Genomic DNA, 18,399 nt, shown 5'->3' with positions numbered 1-18,399 from the left:
GACAGATGGGGTAGGCTCCAGCACCCCTAACAATGGATGGATGGATGGAAATGTAAATACAGAATCACGGCTGTGTCACGCAACTTGCTTTAATTTATTAACACTGCATATTACAAAACATCACTTGCATTCCTCTGCTGAGCCCTTTAATTTATTGTTTCACAATAAATTTCAAGACAGGCTAATGGTATATATCCCTAAAACTGGCAAAGGAATCAAAAAACAGAAATCTTCACAAGAAAAGGCCTTCAATCCTTAAGACATTTTTGCTTTCCACACGTAAGCAGCTAAGCAGTTTAGTGAGAATGGCTAGTAGCATATAACTGGCCCAGATTTGCAATAGGAGAAAACAGCAGAGGAAAAAGGTTTACAAAATCTGATATGGATCACATACATCTGGGAATTGTTGGGAAAATCCAATAAAGAGGTTGGAAAGTATAAACAGAACTTTTTTTTTCTCCTTTCAATAAACGGAAAACTTTACAAAATAATAAACTTGTTCAATGACCTACATAAAAGTTTTATACATTTATTTAAATAAAACATTACTTTATTGTGAAAAAAAGGTAGAATCACGGTCTTGAGGTTTCGTGAGAAGGCTTCCCTCCTCCTGTGCCCTAGTTTGATGACATTGGCATACCAAATTGTACCTTGTCCTCGGAGCTTTGGCTCTAGATGTAAAGGCCATTAACGCTTCAACTTCACAATAGCCAGGCCAGAAATGCAGTTATTATTGAGATTACTGATTGAGGTGATGTTCATTTGTTGCTATTTAGCATATACAGTACATTCTATTTATCTCTGAACAAAGCTGTTTGCAAAGGCACTGTGACGTGCAGCAATGTCAAATCAAAACAATCCATAAATATTCATTTAGTATATAAATATAAAGACACAATCCGGAAAGGGCTTCGGTGCCTCCTGTCTTTATCAAATTATTATTTGTTTCTGCCAGTTTGAAGCATTAAGACTTTTACACCAATTTAAATACACATTTATAGATCCACCACATGTTAACTGGTGGACAAAATATTGATTGACTGATAATAAAAATGGATTCCCATAGTGATTCCGGAATGAGCCTTTATATTCAAAGCTCAATAAAAACTGCCTGTTTCTGGCAAGGCTAGTGGAAGTAGGACTGTAGGGTACCACGGCGGCGGACATCGGTTGTCCAGCAGTGGAAGCCACCACCCAAGGAGTTGGCATGACGAATGTTCACCTTTATGGTCTTGATACCTGCATTACAAAAACCCCACAATTACTCATCACACAACAGAACAATGGCTTTACTTCTCTACAACTGAGGTGGAACTATGGATGATTTCTCTGATTTTCTGCTGAAATTGAGTTTATTGAATATAAAGAAAAGGGAGAATGCTGGAAAAAAAAAAACGTATAGTGGCTCACCGAGGTTCTCAAACATTTTCTGAATGGTGGTTTCATTGGCATCTACCATGACACGTTTCTCATCCAACATCAGGACATTCATGGACAGCCATTTGGAGGACATCCACAGTGGGTGGTCTGCTCAGTAAGAGAGTCCTTTTTGAGTAAAAACATTCAAAATATATTTTTTATGTAAAAAGAAACATTTTGATTTGAGTACCCACCATCAGGAATCAAAGGCATTGGTGGTTTTACAACAGTCCAGCCAGCCTTCTTGAACATGTCGATCTGAGGGAAAAGACAAAATGCACTGGTGAATGTGGGTCATTCTGCGGTGGTGTGTACAAACATACCCAGGAGAGGGCAGCACAGCACTCTGTCTTTCAGTACCTGGCGACATGGGCGATCAGGGTTTGACAGCACCAGTCCTGGCCCAATGATGTTAAAAGTGGCATCAATGTGCATGGGGTTAGGATCCTTGAATGAGATTATGTGGATCTTGTAGGCTGGGGCCAGATGACGACGCATCCACTCGATTCCCATATAGTTTGTAACCTGAATGAAAAGGAGCATGCAAGGAAAGGTTTCAGGAGTTTGTCCAAGCCGCAAGTTCATATTCAGAGTGACATTCTTTTTTTGCCCCCCTTTAAGTGCAATTAATAAAAGATAAGGAAAAAAAATGCTCGGTACCTGGCTCCTCTGTACAAAGAGGTCCGTCCCAGCTCGAATAAAATCAGCAGCATCGAAGCAGGGCTCGTGCTCCGTGGTCACAAACTTCCCAATAGCAGCTAATTTGTGTCTGTCTTCCACTGTCCGGATGGGGTAGTCCTGAAAGACACACACAAAAAAGATCTACACTCCAGCATTCGAGATACAGGGATAGTCTGTTGTTACATACAGAGCAATAAGTGGCATGGGGTGCAGAACTTAGATATAAAGAACCTAAACAAGTTGTTTAGGTGTCAGTGCAGGTTTAACTTAAGTCCCACGCAGTCCACAGCTCATCCGATGTGAGCTGCCTTGAGAAATGACCAGCTGGCCGTATTATATCTCTCAAACTACAGCCTCACCTGATCATACAGCTCGTCAGCCATGGTTGGTTTAGGAGCAGTGGTCCACTTTGCACCTTTTCTGAAGTACTCCTTGATTAAAGGTCTGTAGGCTCGATACTCAAAGAAACGAGCCCTCCACGCCATAGGGGCCTCAATGATCTCATTTCCCACAACTAAAAGGATGTCTCTGGGCATGGCCGCATACATTCCTAAAAGAGAGTCAGCAGCACAGAATGATTTTACAAAGAATAATTTATAAACAACACTCTTATGTCGCAGGTATACTGACAGCAGTCATCAAAGTATTCAAACGATGCGCTTTAGTAAGATTCTAGTGGACAAACTCGGGGTTACCTCTGCATTACTTTCTGTCTTTTTACCTGATGATGTGAAGTCTGGTGTTTTGTATTCCACAGACCAGTCGATGGGTTCTGGCCTCTTCACAATGACGCCCTCATGACGCAGAATATTGCACATTTCTTCAATCTCAGCAACAGCTTTTTTCAAGTGGTCCGCAGGAAAACGCTGGCCTCCATACTCCTGGTAGAAGGGCCAGTACTTCTCATATGTATTAGCCTGATGAGAAGTTTGCAGCACAACAACATGGAGTTAATCTGACAGTCGAGATTTTTCTCTGCTTTCTATAAGACAAATGCTTTTAGATCATCTTAAGAACATTAGCTTACTTTCACTTCCACGGTGAAGGGAGGCACATGGGCATTTTCAGCTCGCCCCACAATCACCTCCTCCAGAGGGTCCCATTCATTGTAGCTGCAGACTGGACATTCCTGATGAACAGGCTCAGTAACATGTTCCTCTTCAACTGCATGCTGTGCCTGTGCAGCTGCTGCACTTGAAGTGCTTTGGAGGGCCCTCTGTACCCACCCAGTCACTGCCCGGCCAAGCTGATGAAGGTAAAAACAGATCAAGATTTTAACTGATTTTTTTTTTTTTTTTTAATTTTACTGCACAAAGTTTTTATGCACTTTTGGATAAAATGTTGCATAAAATCTTTGGATTTAATAGACGTTTTCTCATCAGTGCAGTACATATTAATGCTACATGCAGCAACATAGCAGTTTGTATAAAATTTGTATAAAATTACAAATTGTGTGTGTTTATTTTCATTTTATTTTAACGCACGCAGTGAAGTCAAATTAGAGGTGATAGAGTGAAATAAACGACCCGGTAGAAAACGGCTAATCTGCAAACAGGAAAGCAGTGTTAACTGATTACACATTCAGGCTCAATGGGTTTCAAAGGGGGGAAAAAAAAAAAAAAGAGCCTCCTGTAAGGTAGATTGGTTTGGTGCCAAAGTACACGTTTTATTAAGAAGCCTTATCTCCACAGATAGGGCTACAGTGTAGCCTCTGCTGGCTCGGGACCAGCTTCAGTGTCACCGAGTTTGAGAGCGCATCTGTGCCAAACAGCTGTTCAATGTCACTCAGGCACCGAAGGAGAAAAAAAAAAAAAAGCTATGCCAGCAATTAGGAAAATCACACCAGCCACTGGACAAAGATTTCTTGGAAATGATCGGTGCAATTACGATTACGCTCAAACAGTGCTAGATTTTTTTCCCCCTCCCATTTTCCTAACTTAATTTCTGCAACACAATCCATGTTGTGTTATTTAACACTAGAAGGAACTCCTCTGGCTCTTCTAGTGCTAATTAGACAAATAATAATAAATGAATAAACCAATCAAAGCGGCATATGTGAAGAGAATGAACATTTTTTTTCCAGTTTATTCACTTTGACTTGTGCTTTATAACAAAAACTCTACTTAAAAAAAAAATAAAAGAGCGAGAACGAGAGAGAGAGAGAGATAAGACATTAAACCACCGCAGTACCAACCATTGCTCCGATCAGATGGGCAGCCTCGGCCCCCCTGCTACCTCCTCTCAGGCATCTTACTCGCAGCATTGTCCAATGTAATAGTGAGTGTGTCAGTGAAATCAAACGGCAGCGCAGGATCCACCTCTCAGCGTGCTCATGAATGAAGACGCCTCAGCTCAAAGCCAACTTTATAGGAGCGGGTCTACGTGCAGCTTAGACCATTGGTCGCTTTAATGTTGTGAGGCAACGTGACTTGAGAAAAAGGGTTTCTGAAACACAATCCCATACGCCAGCACATTCTTATCAGGTGGACCAGTAGCGCTGAAAAATTTTCCGAGAACATCTGCAAAGAAGCATTTTCAGTGTGCAAAGATATAGCGCAAGGTTTGCATCAGACAAAGTTGTTGGCATTACAAAGATAGATTATCATGCCTTACTATTATTAATAATAATAAAGAAATCATCGTCTTTACTGGAATGCAGTGCACTGGGGTGCCTCTTCTTTGCTTCTGCACAAAACGCCTTAAAACAAACAAAAAGCACTGATTTAATTTTTCATTCACATATTCAAAGGTGTGTGTGTGTGTGTATGTGTGTGTTAAAGTTTTTTGTTTTTAAATGATCTCTTAATACCTCAGTTATACTTCATATTACCTATTATGTTAAACTGCTACGCTGTCATGATTGAGTTTGTCACACTTAATTATGATGGCAGTAAAAGCACAGCAAGCCTGTTAATAATTTTGTAAGGGTGTAATATCAATCACTCTTTAAAGGACCTAAAAGTGTGAAAAAAGGAGATGATATAATCAGAGAGGCAGGGTGTGACACCGCATGCTTCACTGGACTCTGCCTGGAAGAGTTTCACAACCCGAGACCTCAGTGACCCCTACTGCTTTGCCCTATTTAAAAAAAAAAGGTTCAAAGGATTATCCCCTGAGGATAATTTCAGCACCCCAACAGCATCATCAACCAGTCCAAAGAGTCACAAAGAGAATTTTGTGGAATCAAGAAAGAAATTTTTTTGTATGTCAGGCTGCATTTATGTATTTATTATCAAAAGGGTGTGGAAAAAAAAAAAAACTATCCAAAGAAGCAGATAAATTCACAGCTGCTGTACAAAGTGCAGTGACTCCCAGGAGACTGCCTGATGAGTTCAGGGAAAGTAGTCAAGCACATATTTGGGAACCTCAATGCGCCCCCCCCCCCCTTTTTTTTTTTTTTTAAAGCCTATACTGATTACCTTTGGACAGAGCCAGGCTGCACACTAACATAATACATGCTAGTCAAGTTTTTTTCCTCTTGACCTCATTACCCCTTTGTGGTTGTCAGATGTCTGGCAGACCTTGGTACCTTCATTTACACATAATGGGATTATGTGTAAATGAAGGTACCAAGGTGATTGCTATTGTACATACTGTTCCACTCTACCTTTGGATCATGAGTATAAAGAGACCCACTATGTGTATCTGGGAACTCACCCAGTAAACATCCCACCTCGACAAACTTCAGAACAGGACTTTTAATAATTTTGATGCCAAATGTATGCACTAGATTTGGGGTCAAAACTCTGCACAAAGACTTGCATATTGGAGAAATTTTTTTCTTTTTTTCTTTTTTAAACACATTCCTTTAAAATGTAACAATCATTCTCTGATCTCCAGGGCTGGAAGAGCATCGTCTTCAATCGTGCATTTTGTCCCTGCTCCAATTTATACCAGGAACCACAGAATGGAAGAATGGTGCCATTTAACTACTGAACTGAAATGTAGGCTGAAAGAAGCAACTTTCTATGATTTGATATATTTAGCACATTTGAGGTTTGGTGCTTTGTCAGTTTATACATTTAAACTTTATTTCTTTAATCAGTCTAATTTGGATGCTGTGACCACAGATTGTATGAAATGTGTGTTTATAGTTTATTATCATTGATCTCTTATACATATTGATACACGTGCAGCAATGAATTACTGTGTCGTTATTGTTATTAAAAAACTAGTGACAATGGGCATAAACCAAGGTATTCATTCTCTTACAAATGGGTGCTTTGTCACACTTAACTGAACCCACCAGGCTGGAAAATGTTAGTACTGTAGTCCATGAAATAGCATCATACCAAAATAGGTTTTCAGTGGTGATGGCCTGGGGCCCCTAACTCACATCTGGACTGACATGTGCTTTAGACTTTAAGGTCCGTCAGAACCACTTAATGTCATGCAACTAAAAGGGCAACAACAGGAGTATTTAAAAAAAACAAAACAAGCACATTTTAGCTGTGCAGGTTTAGTGGTAAATACATTGAAACACTATATTGCCAAAAGTATTCGCTCATCAATCCAAATCATTGAATTCAGGTGTTCCAATCTCTTCCATGGCCACAGCTGTATAAACCAAGCACCTAGACATGCAGACTGCCTCTGCAAACATTTGTGAAAGAACGGGTCGCTCTCAGGAACTCAGTGGATTCCAGCGTGGTACCGTGATAAAGATACCACCTGTGCAACAAGTCCAGTTACGAAATTTCCTACTAAATATATATTCCACAGTCAACTGTTAGTGGTATTATAACAAAGTGGGAGTGATTGGGAACGACAGCAAATTAGTCATGAAGTGGTAGGCAACATAAAATGACAGAGACGGGTCAGCAGATGCTGAGGTGCATAGTACACAAAGGTCGCTAAATATCTGCAGAGTCAGTCACGACAGACCTCCAAACTTCATGTGGCCTTCAGATTAGCTCAAGAACAGTGCGTAGAGAGCTTCATGGAATTGGTTTCCATGGCCGAGCGGCTGCATCCAAGCCTTACATCACCAAGCAAAATGAAAAGTGTTGGATGCAGTGGTGTAAAGCACGCCACTACTGGACTCTAGAGAAGTGGAGATGTGTTCTCTGGAGTGAAGAAGCACACATCTCCATCTGGCAATCTGATCATGAGTCTGGGTTTGATGGTTGCCAGGAGAACGGTACTTGTCTGACTACATTGTGCCAAGTGTAAAGTTTGGTGGAGGGGGGGGATTATAATGTGTGGGGTTGCTTTTCAGGAGATGGGCTCGGCCCCTTAGTTCCAGTGAAAGAAACTTGTTAGGAAAATTTAGTATTTAGTATTAATCTTTTATGTTAACTATATGCATAAGCAAGCTTTGATATAACATGGCCTAGTGATTTAGAGAAATGTATTTCTCTGCTTGTGATTAAGTATTGAATAAGAAATCTGTTAAGATAATGTTAGAATAAGAAGCATAGTTAAAATACTATTAAGAATAGAAGAATATAGTCTGATAGTAAGATTTTAAGAAGAAAACTGTATTAAGGGAAGTACGCAGAGGCAGAGTGAAGCAAGGAGCCAGTACCTAATGGAGACATCAGTTGCTAAGAAATGTGATGCTTGCTTAAAATGAAGTGTTTTTGAAAATGACTAAGAGTTCAAAACATTTATTCATCTAGAGTTCATGATGGATAACACCTAAGTAGAGCTTCCTCATTTGTATCCAGTTATTGTCTGTTTAAACGTCTGTTGTAACGTCATGTAGACATTTGATGTGTATAAAAGATGGACAGTGAGACTGCCTCACTGAGCACTTCTCCTAAGCAAACTTGATGTTGTTTACCTGTAACTGCTCCGACTTGCGAGTCTTTAATAACCATTACATTGCATTCAGATCGTCCCTCTCCTGGTCTTTAATAAAGAAAACTAAAGTTTTCCTTACAGGGACTTATTTAGAATCCCCCGTCTAAATGAACTTTAATCCTCTGAGGTTAAACTGCTGGGACGGTTGAGGTTCGGTCAAACTGCAACTTGATATCCTGAGGTCAGTTTTTAGGGCTTAAGGTACATTAAAGATGTTAATTAAATAAATAAATATCATAAAAGTTATTGAAATATTTTCCATCTTCTTTGGTATGAAAACCTTTTCCTTAAATCCTTTATTGATTTGTACATGTTCATAAATCTATGCACTAGAGCTAAATAAGAGCAACAATCAGAGTAACAGTGAACATTATGTAATATTCTGTTGTAATTTCAAAATTTATGATGTTTCTTAAGTTAGGGAGAAAGCAGAACAATATCCTTTAACTTGTCCTGTTTTATTTTTTCTATCTTAAAGATGTTGGAAAGTGAAGGGCTTCAGCAGCAACACATTTTGGTGGCAATGAATCAAAGTGTACTGCCAACAAGGAAGAGAGTGCCACCTGCAGAAATTAAAAAAAAACCCATTCAGATAAAAGAAAGAAAAATCTACAAAAATAAAACACAGACTGAGTGGATCTGAAGACTGAGTTTTTAAATTTTATAAATGTGCATAGGCGTGTTTCTGGATGAATATGCAGTCATTAGCATACTGCATGTTGGTCGCATAGTTGGCAAAGAATATGAATAGTATCAGTGGTATCAAGTATCAAGTTACAGATTAGATTAAGGCATTTTCACCTGAGTCTAAATTTATAATTATAGAGCAAATATAAAAGACTATACTGGGGGATCCCAAATGAGTGCTTCCATCACAGATTGTAATAAAAAAGGGTGTGGTCACCTGGACTGAAAGCTGAGCCAACTACAGAAGTGACTTATCCTGGGATTCTTTCGAAAGGCCAAAAGGGGCAACTCGACTGGCTGCAATCAGACTTCTGTCTGATCCTGGTCCATATGGACATGACACAGTTGCTGAACGAAGGGATGGACATGGTCAGCAACAATATGCAGGTAGGCTGTGGAGTTTAAATGATTCTCATTTGGTACTAAGGGCCCTGGAGTGCACCAGACAAAAATCCCCCACACCATTTCACCAGCAGCAGCAGCCTGAACTGTTGATACAGGCAGGATGGATCCATGCTTTCATGTTGCTTACACCAAATTCTGACCCTACCGTCTGAATGTTGCAGCAAATCGAGACTCTTCAGACCAGGCAACATTTTTCCAGTCTTCTGTTGACCAACTTTGGTGAGCCTGTGTGAACTGTAGCTTCAGTTTCCTGTTCTTAGCTGTCAGGAGTGGCACCCGGTGTGGTCTTCAACTGCTGTAATCCATCTGCTTCAGAGTTGATGTGTTGTGCATTCAGAGATGCTCTTCTGCACAGAATGAGTGCCTATTTGAGTTACTGCTGCCTTCCCATCTGTTTGAAGCAGGCTGGCCATTCTCCTCTGGCTTTTGGCATCAACAAGGGATTTCCATCCATAATCAATATCTGTAAATGCCAACAGCAGTTTAGTAGTTTCTGAATTACTCAGACCAGCCTGTCCGGCATCAACAACCATGCAATGTTCAGAGCCACTTAAAACGCCTTTCTTCCACATTCTGATGCTCAGCTTTAACTTCAGCAGGTCGTCTTGACCATGTTTACGTGCCTAAATGCTGCTTAGATATGAGTAGTTGAGCAGGTGTGCCTAACAAAGTGGGTAGTGGATGTATATTTAATCACCGTTTAGACGGACCCTGATCCCTATAATTGAGAACCCAGATTTAACCACCAAATTACATTTAATTTACCATTAAATTAATAATATAGTTTTATTTTACTCCGTGCCTAATAATTAAGCTTCAGTCAGTATGAAAATGTGTTACTGTATTTCTGTGCCTGTTGAACAAACCCCACTCAGACAAGGTATGTGGCGCGTCCCGTCCCCACTCATGCCTTCCCCTCCAACAAACTTTGTTGTTCTCTCAAAGTTGCCAGATGAATTTTGGAGACCACGACCTGCTTTATCTCTTCTATTACAATCTCTTATATTAGCTGCAGCTGAAAACGCTCCTCTCAATAATCACTATTCCAAATAATTGCTTTTCCTATGGAGCTTCACATACTTTGACGAAATGCTCCGCCCCACTCAGCAAAACCCTGATTTTTCCAAAGTCCCCATTTTGCAGCAGAGTTCTGCACGTTTTCCTTTACAAAGCTTTTAAATAAGAGCTCACGATGGAAATATATATCATTTCAATCATCTTAGCGAGTATCCTCATTATACCATTTGCACTTAAAACTTTTTCCCCTTATGTTTGGATGGACATTCTGTATTTCGGGGATTTACTGCGGATTTTAGTGAAGCTTGTTGCGAGGCGCAGAAGGAGACCTTTCTTCTTTGTTTTGGACCGTTTCTTGGAGCAGACAGCTGCGCATCCAGACAAGCCATGCATTGTGTTTGAAAACGAAAGGTACACGTACACTTGCACAGATAAAAGGAGTAACAAAATTGCTAACGCGCTACAGTCTCACCCTGGGTATAAAGCTGGGGACAGCGTCGCACTTTTCATGGGGAACGAACCCGCTTTCATGTTTACCTGGCTGGCTTTGGCTAAACTTGGCTCTCCTGTGGCTCTCCTCAATCACAACATCCGCACCAAGTCTTTGCTGCACTGCTTTAATTGCTGCAAGGCTAAAGTGTTGATAGCAGCCTCAGGTATGAATCCGTGTGCTTGTTTCAAAGCTTTTTTTTTTTTTTTTTTTTTAACTTCTGCTTTGTGAGGAGCTGTAGACCTCAAACAGTGGACGACACCCCTTTAGCTTTTGAGCCACTTAATTTTTAACTAAACCTAGCTGGAACTTTGAACTGTTGAGCTGCAGTCTCTAGATCATCCTCTCTTTTATATATATATATATATATATATATATATATATATATATATATATATATATATATATATATATATATATATATATGAATGTGCTTTATGTCCCTTTTCAGAGCTAAAAGAGGCTGTGGAGGATGTGCTGCCCTCCTTGATAGAGCAGGGTGTCACTGTCCTCCTGATGTCCAAACACTGTGATACACCTGGAATCCAGAGCTTCTCTCATGAAGTAGAGGAGGCATCAGATGCCCCTGTCCCTCGATCCTTCAGGTCACATGTCACATTAAAAAGTCCCGCAGTTTATATTTACACCTCTGGAACCACAGGTATGTGTTGAGACTTGGCGTGTCTTTCTGAACATGTTAAAAGTGTTCAATTTCAAACTTTGTATCTTGTTGTGTTTTTGTAGGTCTCCCTAAGGCTGCTGTGGTCAACCAGAACCGCCTCTTAATAGCTCTGGCTGTGTTATCGTCCAACGGTGTATCATCTAGTGATATCTTCTATCTCAACCTGCCCCTGTATCACACCGCTGGTTTTGTTGTTGGCTTTATTGGAACTATTGAGACAGGTGAGACTTCTGAGCAGAAGCTTTGATTTGGAGTTGAAAATAAAACTTTGTGAGAGTCTTTTTAAATGACATCTGCTGTGCACAGAGGTCAACGTCCCTTCTGTAATTGACCTCAGGAGATTCCTGTGGTGTCAGGGGTTGACAAATAACTAAAGTAAGATGCTAAAGTCATTTTTTTGAAGGCCAAAGTGGTGTGCATTCAGATTCTGTGGCACAGCAAAAGAAGTCAAATCTGCACAGAGGGCTGTGCCACTGTACAGCTGTGTGAACTGCATTTGGGCTCCAGATGTTAGCCAGTGGTTTTTAATGCAAACAAGTCCAACTATCCACATTTGTTTGCAAGCAGACTGGCTGCAGGTATGGCGTCTTGTACAATCAAACCAAGCAAAACTTAGAATTATCACACAAAAATGTATAATCTGTAATTAGAGTGGGTCTTCACACAAATTCTAAGCATAAATGTGATGAATATATATATTTTTGGCAGATTCAGGTTCATATTGTTGTGACAAAGAGTAGAATCCATGTCTCGAAATTTTTTCTCATAATTTTGAAGTCTTAATCCATGGATTTAAGTGATTAAGGACATTTTCCCACTTGTGTTGTGAAGCTAAATAAACCATCCAAATCCTATTGTATTAGCTAAACATTGCATCATTGCAAGCAGTTGATTTGTCTTGAACCACAAGTAGGCACCAGCTGTGCCCCCTGAAGATCATGCAGATCCACGAAAGTGCTGCTAAGCTTCCCACGTGACCTGAATACACAGCAAAAATGTAACAAAAAGAAAAGTATTGAACTCATTTCTGTTGCATGAAAGTGACCCCCCTGCTCCTTCTCTCCTTCTTGTAACCCCGGTGGAATCCAGGTGAAAAACTCTTTTGTCACTGTGAACCAGTAATCTGAATAGATCCTCTTGAACTGCTTCTTTTTCTTCTAAAAAGGCTAAAGTTCACAAGGCTGTTATATATTTAGGTAAGCAGCCTGAGTTGTGATTCAGCATTGCCCTGAACAGGTACTGTTTTTTTATTTTTATGTAGCACATGAAATGCAGTGGCATAGAGTTTAATACTGATAGCGTGAGTTTGGGAAATATTCATGTCTTCCATAATGTCAAAGTTGTCTCTCATTGTAGATTAATTTACATAATGCCTACATTTATTTATATAAATGTAATAATTTATTTTGCTATTTTGAAGGGTCAACTATAATTCTGAAGAGGAAGTTTTCTGCCTCGCAGTTTTGGGATGACTGCAGGAAATATAATGTGACTGTTGTCCAGTACATTGGAGAGGTGATGCGTTATCTTTGTTGTACACCAAAGGTAAAATGGTTTTTACTGGCTTCTGTTTTTAACAGTTATAATATTTTAGTATTGTTTAAGCAGAACAATATGTATACCGGCAGCAATATTTTGTAACCATTCAAGAAAACCTGACAGTGCCCGTTAATTGTAATAATTTTTGCACCTGTAGAAATCATGTGCAGTAGCTTCCTGTGCAAAAGTCTCGAGACACCAAAATAAGTGGTATGACGAGCTGCCGAATAGATGCAGCAAATTTTGAAACTCGGGATATAAGACAAAAACAGAGTTTGTACAATTCTAGCGAGCTTGAAAGTCGATACTTGGTGTGACCACCTTTATTCTTCAGCACAGTCTGAACTCTCTGAGGCAGCTTTCTTCTCATTTTTTTAAGTATCCTTCAGGAATAGTTCTCCAGGCTTCTTGAAGGACATTCAAAGCGCTCCTTTGGATGTTGGCTGCTTTTTGTTTTGTTCTCTATCAAGACGATCCCACGCTGCTTCAGTAATGTTGAGGTTCGGGCTCTGGGGAGGCCAATCTCCCCAGAGATTGTGTGTTTTTCTATCCAGGTATGCTTTTACTGCATTTGCAGTAAAAAATAAAAATAAGCTGTTGACAATCAGACGCTTTCCAGATGGATCAAAATCTGATGGTACTTTCTGTTTTTACAATTCCACTGATTTTGACAAGATCTCCAACACCACTGACTGAAATGTAGCCCCACCCATTGCAGAGTGTCCACCATGTTTTACAGATGGCTTTTTGGATTCATCACTCCATCAGACTTGTTGCCACTGATTTTCAGCCCAGCTCCACTTCTCCAGTTTTAAAATGTATTATGGACACACCTCACATTATGCTACCAGCTCTTTAGGAATCACGTTGTTGCAAAAATGCCATTTTATGTTGTCAAACTGTTATCTTTGCTTGAATGATTCAAAGGGCAGTGTTATCTATTAAAACAAGCAAACAGAACAACATTCTGAAAATGGTCAGGTATAATGACTGGACTGAAAATGAGTGACAGCAGCCAATGTCCAAAGTTCTGGCTCCTTGAAAGCAAAAATATAAAGACATGAGGGGTTGCTCAAGACTTTTGCACAGTATGGTGTTCCAGGTTTTCCTTGTGTTGTAGAAACGTCTCTGCGGCACTGTTTTGATCATATGATAGTTGAAAGTGACAGAATGGTGCTAGAAGCTCTGCTTCTTAACTGAAACCCAACCAGGGGGAAATTTTAGTTCTGGAAGGGCATTTAAGGTGACCGTCCCTCTGACTCAGGGGTATTGAAATTTGAATATAACTGCAGTTATATTCAATACATCAGCAATTTGTTTCTGAAAAATAAAACTGAACGCTCCTGAAATCCTGAAATGAGTTTCCACTTAAAGTAGAAAAGGCTTTCGGATATTTCAGATATTGAAATTTGAATATAACTGCAGTTAGACTGTGAAGGATTTATTATATATAAAGGACCCTAATATTTTAATAAATAAACTGCAATGTGTTATATTCGTTCCAGTAACCTTTATCTATTGCTGAATGCCACATTTCTACTCACTAGTGTCTGCAGCGCAAACAAACTCACAGAGTTGTTGGCTGATGTGCTTGTGGGCACCACCCCTCGCCTCTCTCAGATACTGTAAAACTTGCACTTCGAGACAGCTGCAGAAGCAGAATACTGGGAACTGGTTGCAGCAAGTTGCTGCTGAGGCATATCCGGCCAGGGATAACTTTCCAAATCTGTACATTCCCAGAGCTCAGCACAGCTGGCTTTCCAAAATAGAAATCGTTAAATTTCAACTATCGGGTTCCAGCTTTCTGCGTCAGTATCCATGGGGTTCTGAGCTGCAGAGGGAGAATCAAACATTTTTAAAGTATCACAATGACTGCATGTGTTTCTGATATTTTCAAAATGTATTTGTATTTATGTAGGGCTACTGTAAACAGTTGTGTATGCCATTCAGAGTATCCAGTTGCATCACATGAACTGCAGTCTCAATTTACTGCGTGACCCTGCACGAGTCAGATGAGGTAGTTTGTCTTTATCTGGTCACCTCTAGGAATAGATGGTGGCCTTTACTTAAGACGACCATATCAAGTAACTTGGTAACCAAATCTTTGTGTATCTAACTTGAGGGTCAGTTTTATTTCGGTAAATGGTATTTCTTATACATTATATGTACTGTACTTAAAACAGTGAGTACTTTAAAGCGCAACTGAAGTAATTTTGTTGTGTGTGAAATTCTCACCTAAGTACAGAGACTGCTCTGCTACTGAAGCATGCCATATTAGTCTTTTTGTAATAACAGGGATAAACAGCTTCTAGTACTTTGGAAATTGAAATTTGTTGGATAGGATGCCATTTATTTCTGTTCTGTTCTGTTTTCATTTCAAAATGCAGAAAGACAACGACAAGGACCACAAAGTAAGACTGGCCATTGGCAACGGCATCAGAGCAGAGATATGGAAAGAGTTTCTTAACCGCTTTGGCAACATTCAGATTCGAGAGTTTTACGCCTCCACCGAGGGAAATGTGGGATTTTTGAACTATGCTGGGAAAATTGGAGCTATTGGACGAGTCAACTTTTTGCATCGGGTATGGAACTGTTTCAGATTTACCAAATATTTATCAGATTGTGTGTCAAAATAACATATTTGAAAAGTGTGAAAGCAGACCTTACAGGTCAGTGTCTTATAAATGATGTTTTATAAAATAATAAATTTAATTCAGAAAGTGGAATTATATATGCAGATAGTACTTTTTGTGTTGGTGTAATAATGTAATGAACACATATTATTATTATTATTATCACACCCGTCTTCCTGTAGAAGCTGTTCCCATACACTCTCGTTAAGTATGACACAGAGCGAGATGAACCAGTACGAGACGCTGACGGCCTCTGCATTGAGACACCCAAAGGTAAAGAATAACTGCAGTTCTTCATGTGAATGATCCATCCATCCATCTATCTCAGGGGATCTAGAGTCTATGCCAGCTGACACAAACTCTCTGAGAGTTTCATGCTTTATCTTTTATGTTTGTTTTTTTTAAAGGTGAACCAGGACTGCTGGTGTCAAAGATCACAAACTTAGCCCCGTTTGTCGGCTACGCTCAAAACGAAGAACAAACGGAGCGGAAGAAACTTCGCGATGTTCTCAGGAAGGGCGATATCTATTTCAACACGGGAGACCTGATGAGGATTGACAAAGATAACTTTATTTATTTCCAGGATCGAGTGGGTGACACGTTCAGGTACAGAACTCGAGTGCACCGTGATTTCATTTGGAAAATCCTTTTTGTTTACAGAATCGATTTTCAGTGTCAGCCATATTATTCAAACACAAATAAGACTTGAACAAATGGATGAAACATAAGGAGGTTGTTGACTTTCCACTGTTTTAAAAGCTGATTTAAAAGTGTAGAACACACAAAGTCTGTATTAAAAGGTATATGTGGATATGACTGCTTCAAATCAACTGTTAATTTAAAATAAGATGAAAAAACAATTTATTTTCTTGCTTATATGATTGTCTTAGATCTTTCATTCCATTCTAAAAGGGCCTCAAGTACATTGAACACAGTCCACTGCACTTATTCAACTGATGCTCATTACTTAAAAAATTTAAGGCAATAAGTTACTATGTTTTTTTTAAGTAGATTCAACTTATCCGGGTTTACAGTGCAGCTATTAACAGCAACACGGGACTACTTTTTGTAAAGTTTTAAAATTCCATTCAAGCTACTTGTTCAGGCATGTTATCTGTTATCCAAGTGGAAGACCTTTTGTTTCCCTACATGCATAAGCTTGTAGATTTTATCTAAAGAGACACACAGCAGATACTGTAACTTGTGTGAACCCACAGGTGGAAAGGTGAGAATGTAGCCACGACCGAGGTGTCTGACATCTTGACAGTCTGTGATTGTCTCAAAGAAGCCAACGTTTATGGAGTCCAAGTGGCAGGTGATGGTTACTTTTACTGTACTTTTTGACTTCATCACCTCTAAATTGCATTAATGGTAAATGAACTGTTACTTTGTGGTTTTCTACTCTAACTGAGCACTCAGAGTTTCACTACCCGCCTTGTTCACCCAATCACACACATGTTCATACAACTGCTTTTTTTCTAAACCTAAGCACCTCATCTACCATTCAGATACACACTGATGGATGCATCAGGGGCAACTCGTTTAGTATTTTGTCCAAGTATCTTGCATTTGACATGCAAACTGGAGTAGCTGGCTATTGAACCACTAACCTTAGATTACCCTGCTCTACCTCCTTAGCCACAGCGGCCCCATTAATGCATTCATTAATCTTAATTTTCTTTTGCTACGTAGGCCACGAAGGACGGATAGGCATGGCAGCTGTCACCATGAAGAAAGAAGTCCAGTTTGATGGACGTAAAACATACAACCACGTCGTTAGCTGCCTGCCCTCGTATGCGCGTCCTCGCTTTATAAGGATACAGGTAATTTGATTTTACACGCACTTTATTGCATTTCAGTTTAGGAAAAAACATCAGTTATATTTTAAGGTTTGCAAACAAATACTATAATTGATCCAATATTGGTGTGATTTTCTTCTGTCCAGAATGCTGTGGAAGTAACTGGGACTTTCAAGCAGATGAAGGTGAAACTAGTGGAGGAGGGTTTTGACCCAGTACGTATTCAGGACCCTCTTTACATCCTTGATGAGAATGAGAAGAGCTACGTACCACTGACAGCACAGATCTACAACGCCATCTTATCAGGAAACATGAAACTATGAGTGGGCTTTAATTTTTCACTAGATGTACGAGCTTTTGGGTTACTGGTACTTTTAATTAATGAACTTCCAGCTCAGGGAAGGAACAGAAACTTTCTAATTATGCTCGTGTAATTTGTTACATCATAGTTTTTTAATGGCAGCGCCTGTGAACCGGTGTAGGATTCAGATGTAGGGAGTTAACCGAGGGGTGGGGTTTAGTCATACTATAAATGGCAAAAGATAATTCAAATGGTGTATTTAATAGCATGCTGACTTCTGCTTATGAATGTACTTTTTTCAGTGTAATATTGGTGGTGTTGTGGTATGGTGGGATGATTGAGGTGAAGAAACAATATGGATGGATGGTGTGGTTTTTATATATATATATATATATATATATATATATATATATATATATATATATATATATAAATAAAATATCCTTTTATTTGCTTCTCTTTATGATGTGAGTACCTCGTAATGCTTGCAAAATTATACAGAAAGGGGAATGGTATTTATGCATTTCATGTTAATGTGTCAATATCTGCAGATCTGCATTGCTTTCTTTAGAATTAAAGCAATTCCTACAGTTAAACCAGAGGCACTGTTCATGTGTACATCTGCTCTAATTTTGCTCACAGAAATGTCAGATGTTACTGACATGGAACAGCCACAAGGTGGAAACAAATACTGCCTGAGCTTCACGCCACAGTGTAGCAAGTCAGCGGACAGTAAATTAACTTGAAAGTCTAGAAATGACACCCTTGTGTGGGTTTTACTCACATTCAGCCACAAGATGTTGATGTTGAGCAATAAACCTGGTTTGCAGTTGCTGTTCTCGTTCTTCTCAAAGTCCTGAAGCAAGAAGAGTTTTATGAATGAATTTACCAAATCATGAAAAGCGGTACCAGACTAAACTTGAAGGACTGTGTGTGTGTGT

At 39.5% G+C, this 18,399-nt stretch overlaps 2 protein-coding genes across 2 annotated transcripts; one reads left to right on the top strand and one right to left on the bottom strand.

The window, feature by feature from the left end:
* Nucleotides 1-128: 128 nt before the first annotated feature.
* gatm (glycine amidinotransferase (L-arginine:glycine amidinotransferase)) lies at nucleotides 129-4,482 on the bottom strand. The gene is made up of 9 exons (XM_030725495.1): nucleotides 4,295-4,482; nucleotides 3,128-3,346; nucleotides 2,822-3,017; nucleotides 2,460-2,650; nucleotides 2,080-2,217; nucleotides 1,780-1,944; nucleotides 1,614-1,677; nucleotides 1,411-1,527; nucleotides 129-1,239 (listed from the first exon to the last, which is right to left on the bottom strand). The coding sequence occupies exons 1-9, from the start codon at nucleotides 4,361-4,363 to the stop codon at nucleotides 1,127-1,129; spliced, it is 1,272 nt and encodes a 423-aa protein (XP_030581355.1). The 5' UTR covers nucleotides 4,364-4,482; the 3' UTR covers nucleotides 129-1,126.
* Nucleotides 4,483-10,133: 5,651 nt separating this feature from the next.
* LOC115774810 (very long-chain acyl-CoA synthetase-like) lies at nucleotides 10,134-17,825 on the top strand. The gene is made up of 10 exons (XM_030722228.1): nucleotides 10,134-10,670; nucleotides 10,956-11,165; nucleotides 11,249-11,407; nucleotides 12,607-12,731; nucleotides 15,113-15,307; nucleotides 15,541-15,631; nucleotides 15,766-15,964; nucleotides 16,576-16,673; nucleotides 17,051-17,181; nucleotides 17,304-17,825. Exons 1-10 carry the CDS (start codon nucleotides 10,190-10,192, stop codon nucleotides 17,478-17,480), a joined length of 1,866 nt encoding a protein of 621 aa, XP_030578088.1. The 5' UTR covers nucleotides 10,134-10,189; the 3' UTR covers nucleotides 17,481-17,825.
* Nucleotides 17,826-18,399: the final 574 nt, after the last annotated feature.

This window comes from Archocentrus centrarchus, chromosome 3 (genome assembly GCF_007364275.1).
Source record: "Archocentrus centrarchus isolate MPI-CPG fArcCen1 chromosome 3, fArcCen1, whole genome shotgun sequence".
In the NCBI taxonomy this organism is placed as follows: Eukaryota; Metazoa; Chordata; class Actinopteri; order Cichliformes; family Cichlidae; genus Archocentrus; species Archocentrus centrarchus.
Note: the sequence above shows the minus strand (reverse complement) of the source record. Positions and strands in the feature narration are given on the sequence as shown.

Excerpts from the sequence above, each read along its gene's own strand:
- LOC115774810 (XM_030722228.1), top strand. The coding sequence starts at position 10,190 with ATGGAAATATATATCATTTCAATCATCTTAGCGAGTATCCTCATTATA. Across the intron at positions 10,671-10,955 it reads AGTGTTGATAGCAGCCTCAG|AGCTAAAAGAGGCTGTGGAG; the intron begins GTATGAATCCGT and ends GTCCCTTTTCAG. Across the intron at positions 15,308-15,540 it reads GAGTCAACTTTTTGCATCGG|AAGCTGTTCCCATACACTCT; the intron begins GTATGGAACTGT and ends GTCTTCCTGTAG.
- gatm (XM_030725495.1), bottom strand. The coding sequence starts at position 4,363 with ATGCTGCGAGTAAGATGCCTGAGAGGAGGTAGCAGGGGGGCCGAGGCT. Across the intron at positions 2,651-2,821 it reads ACCAGACTTCACATCATCAG|GAATGTATGCGGCCATGCCC; the intron begins GTAAAAAGACAG and ends ACTCTCTTTTAG. Across the intron at positions 1,240-1,410 it reads GAAAATGTTTGAGAACCTCG|GTATCAAGACCATAAAGGTG; the intron begins GTGAGCCACTAT and ends TTTGTAATGCAG.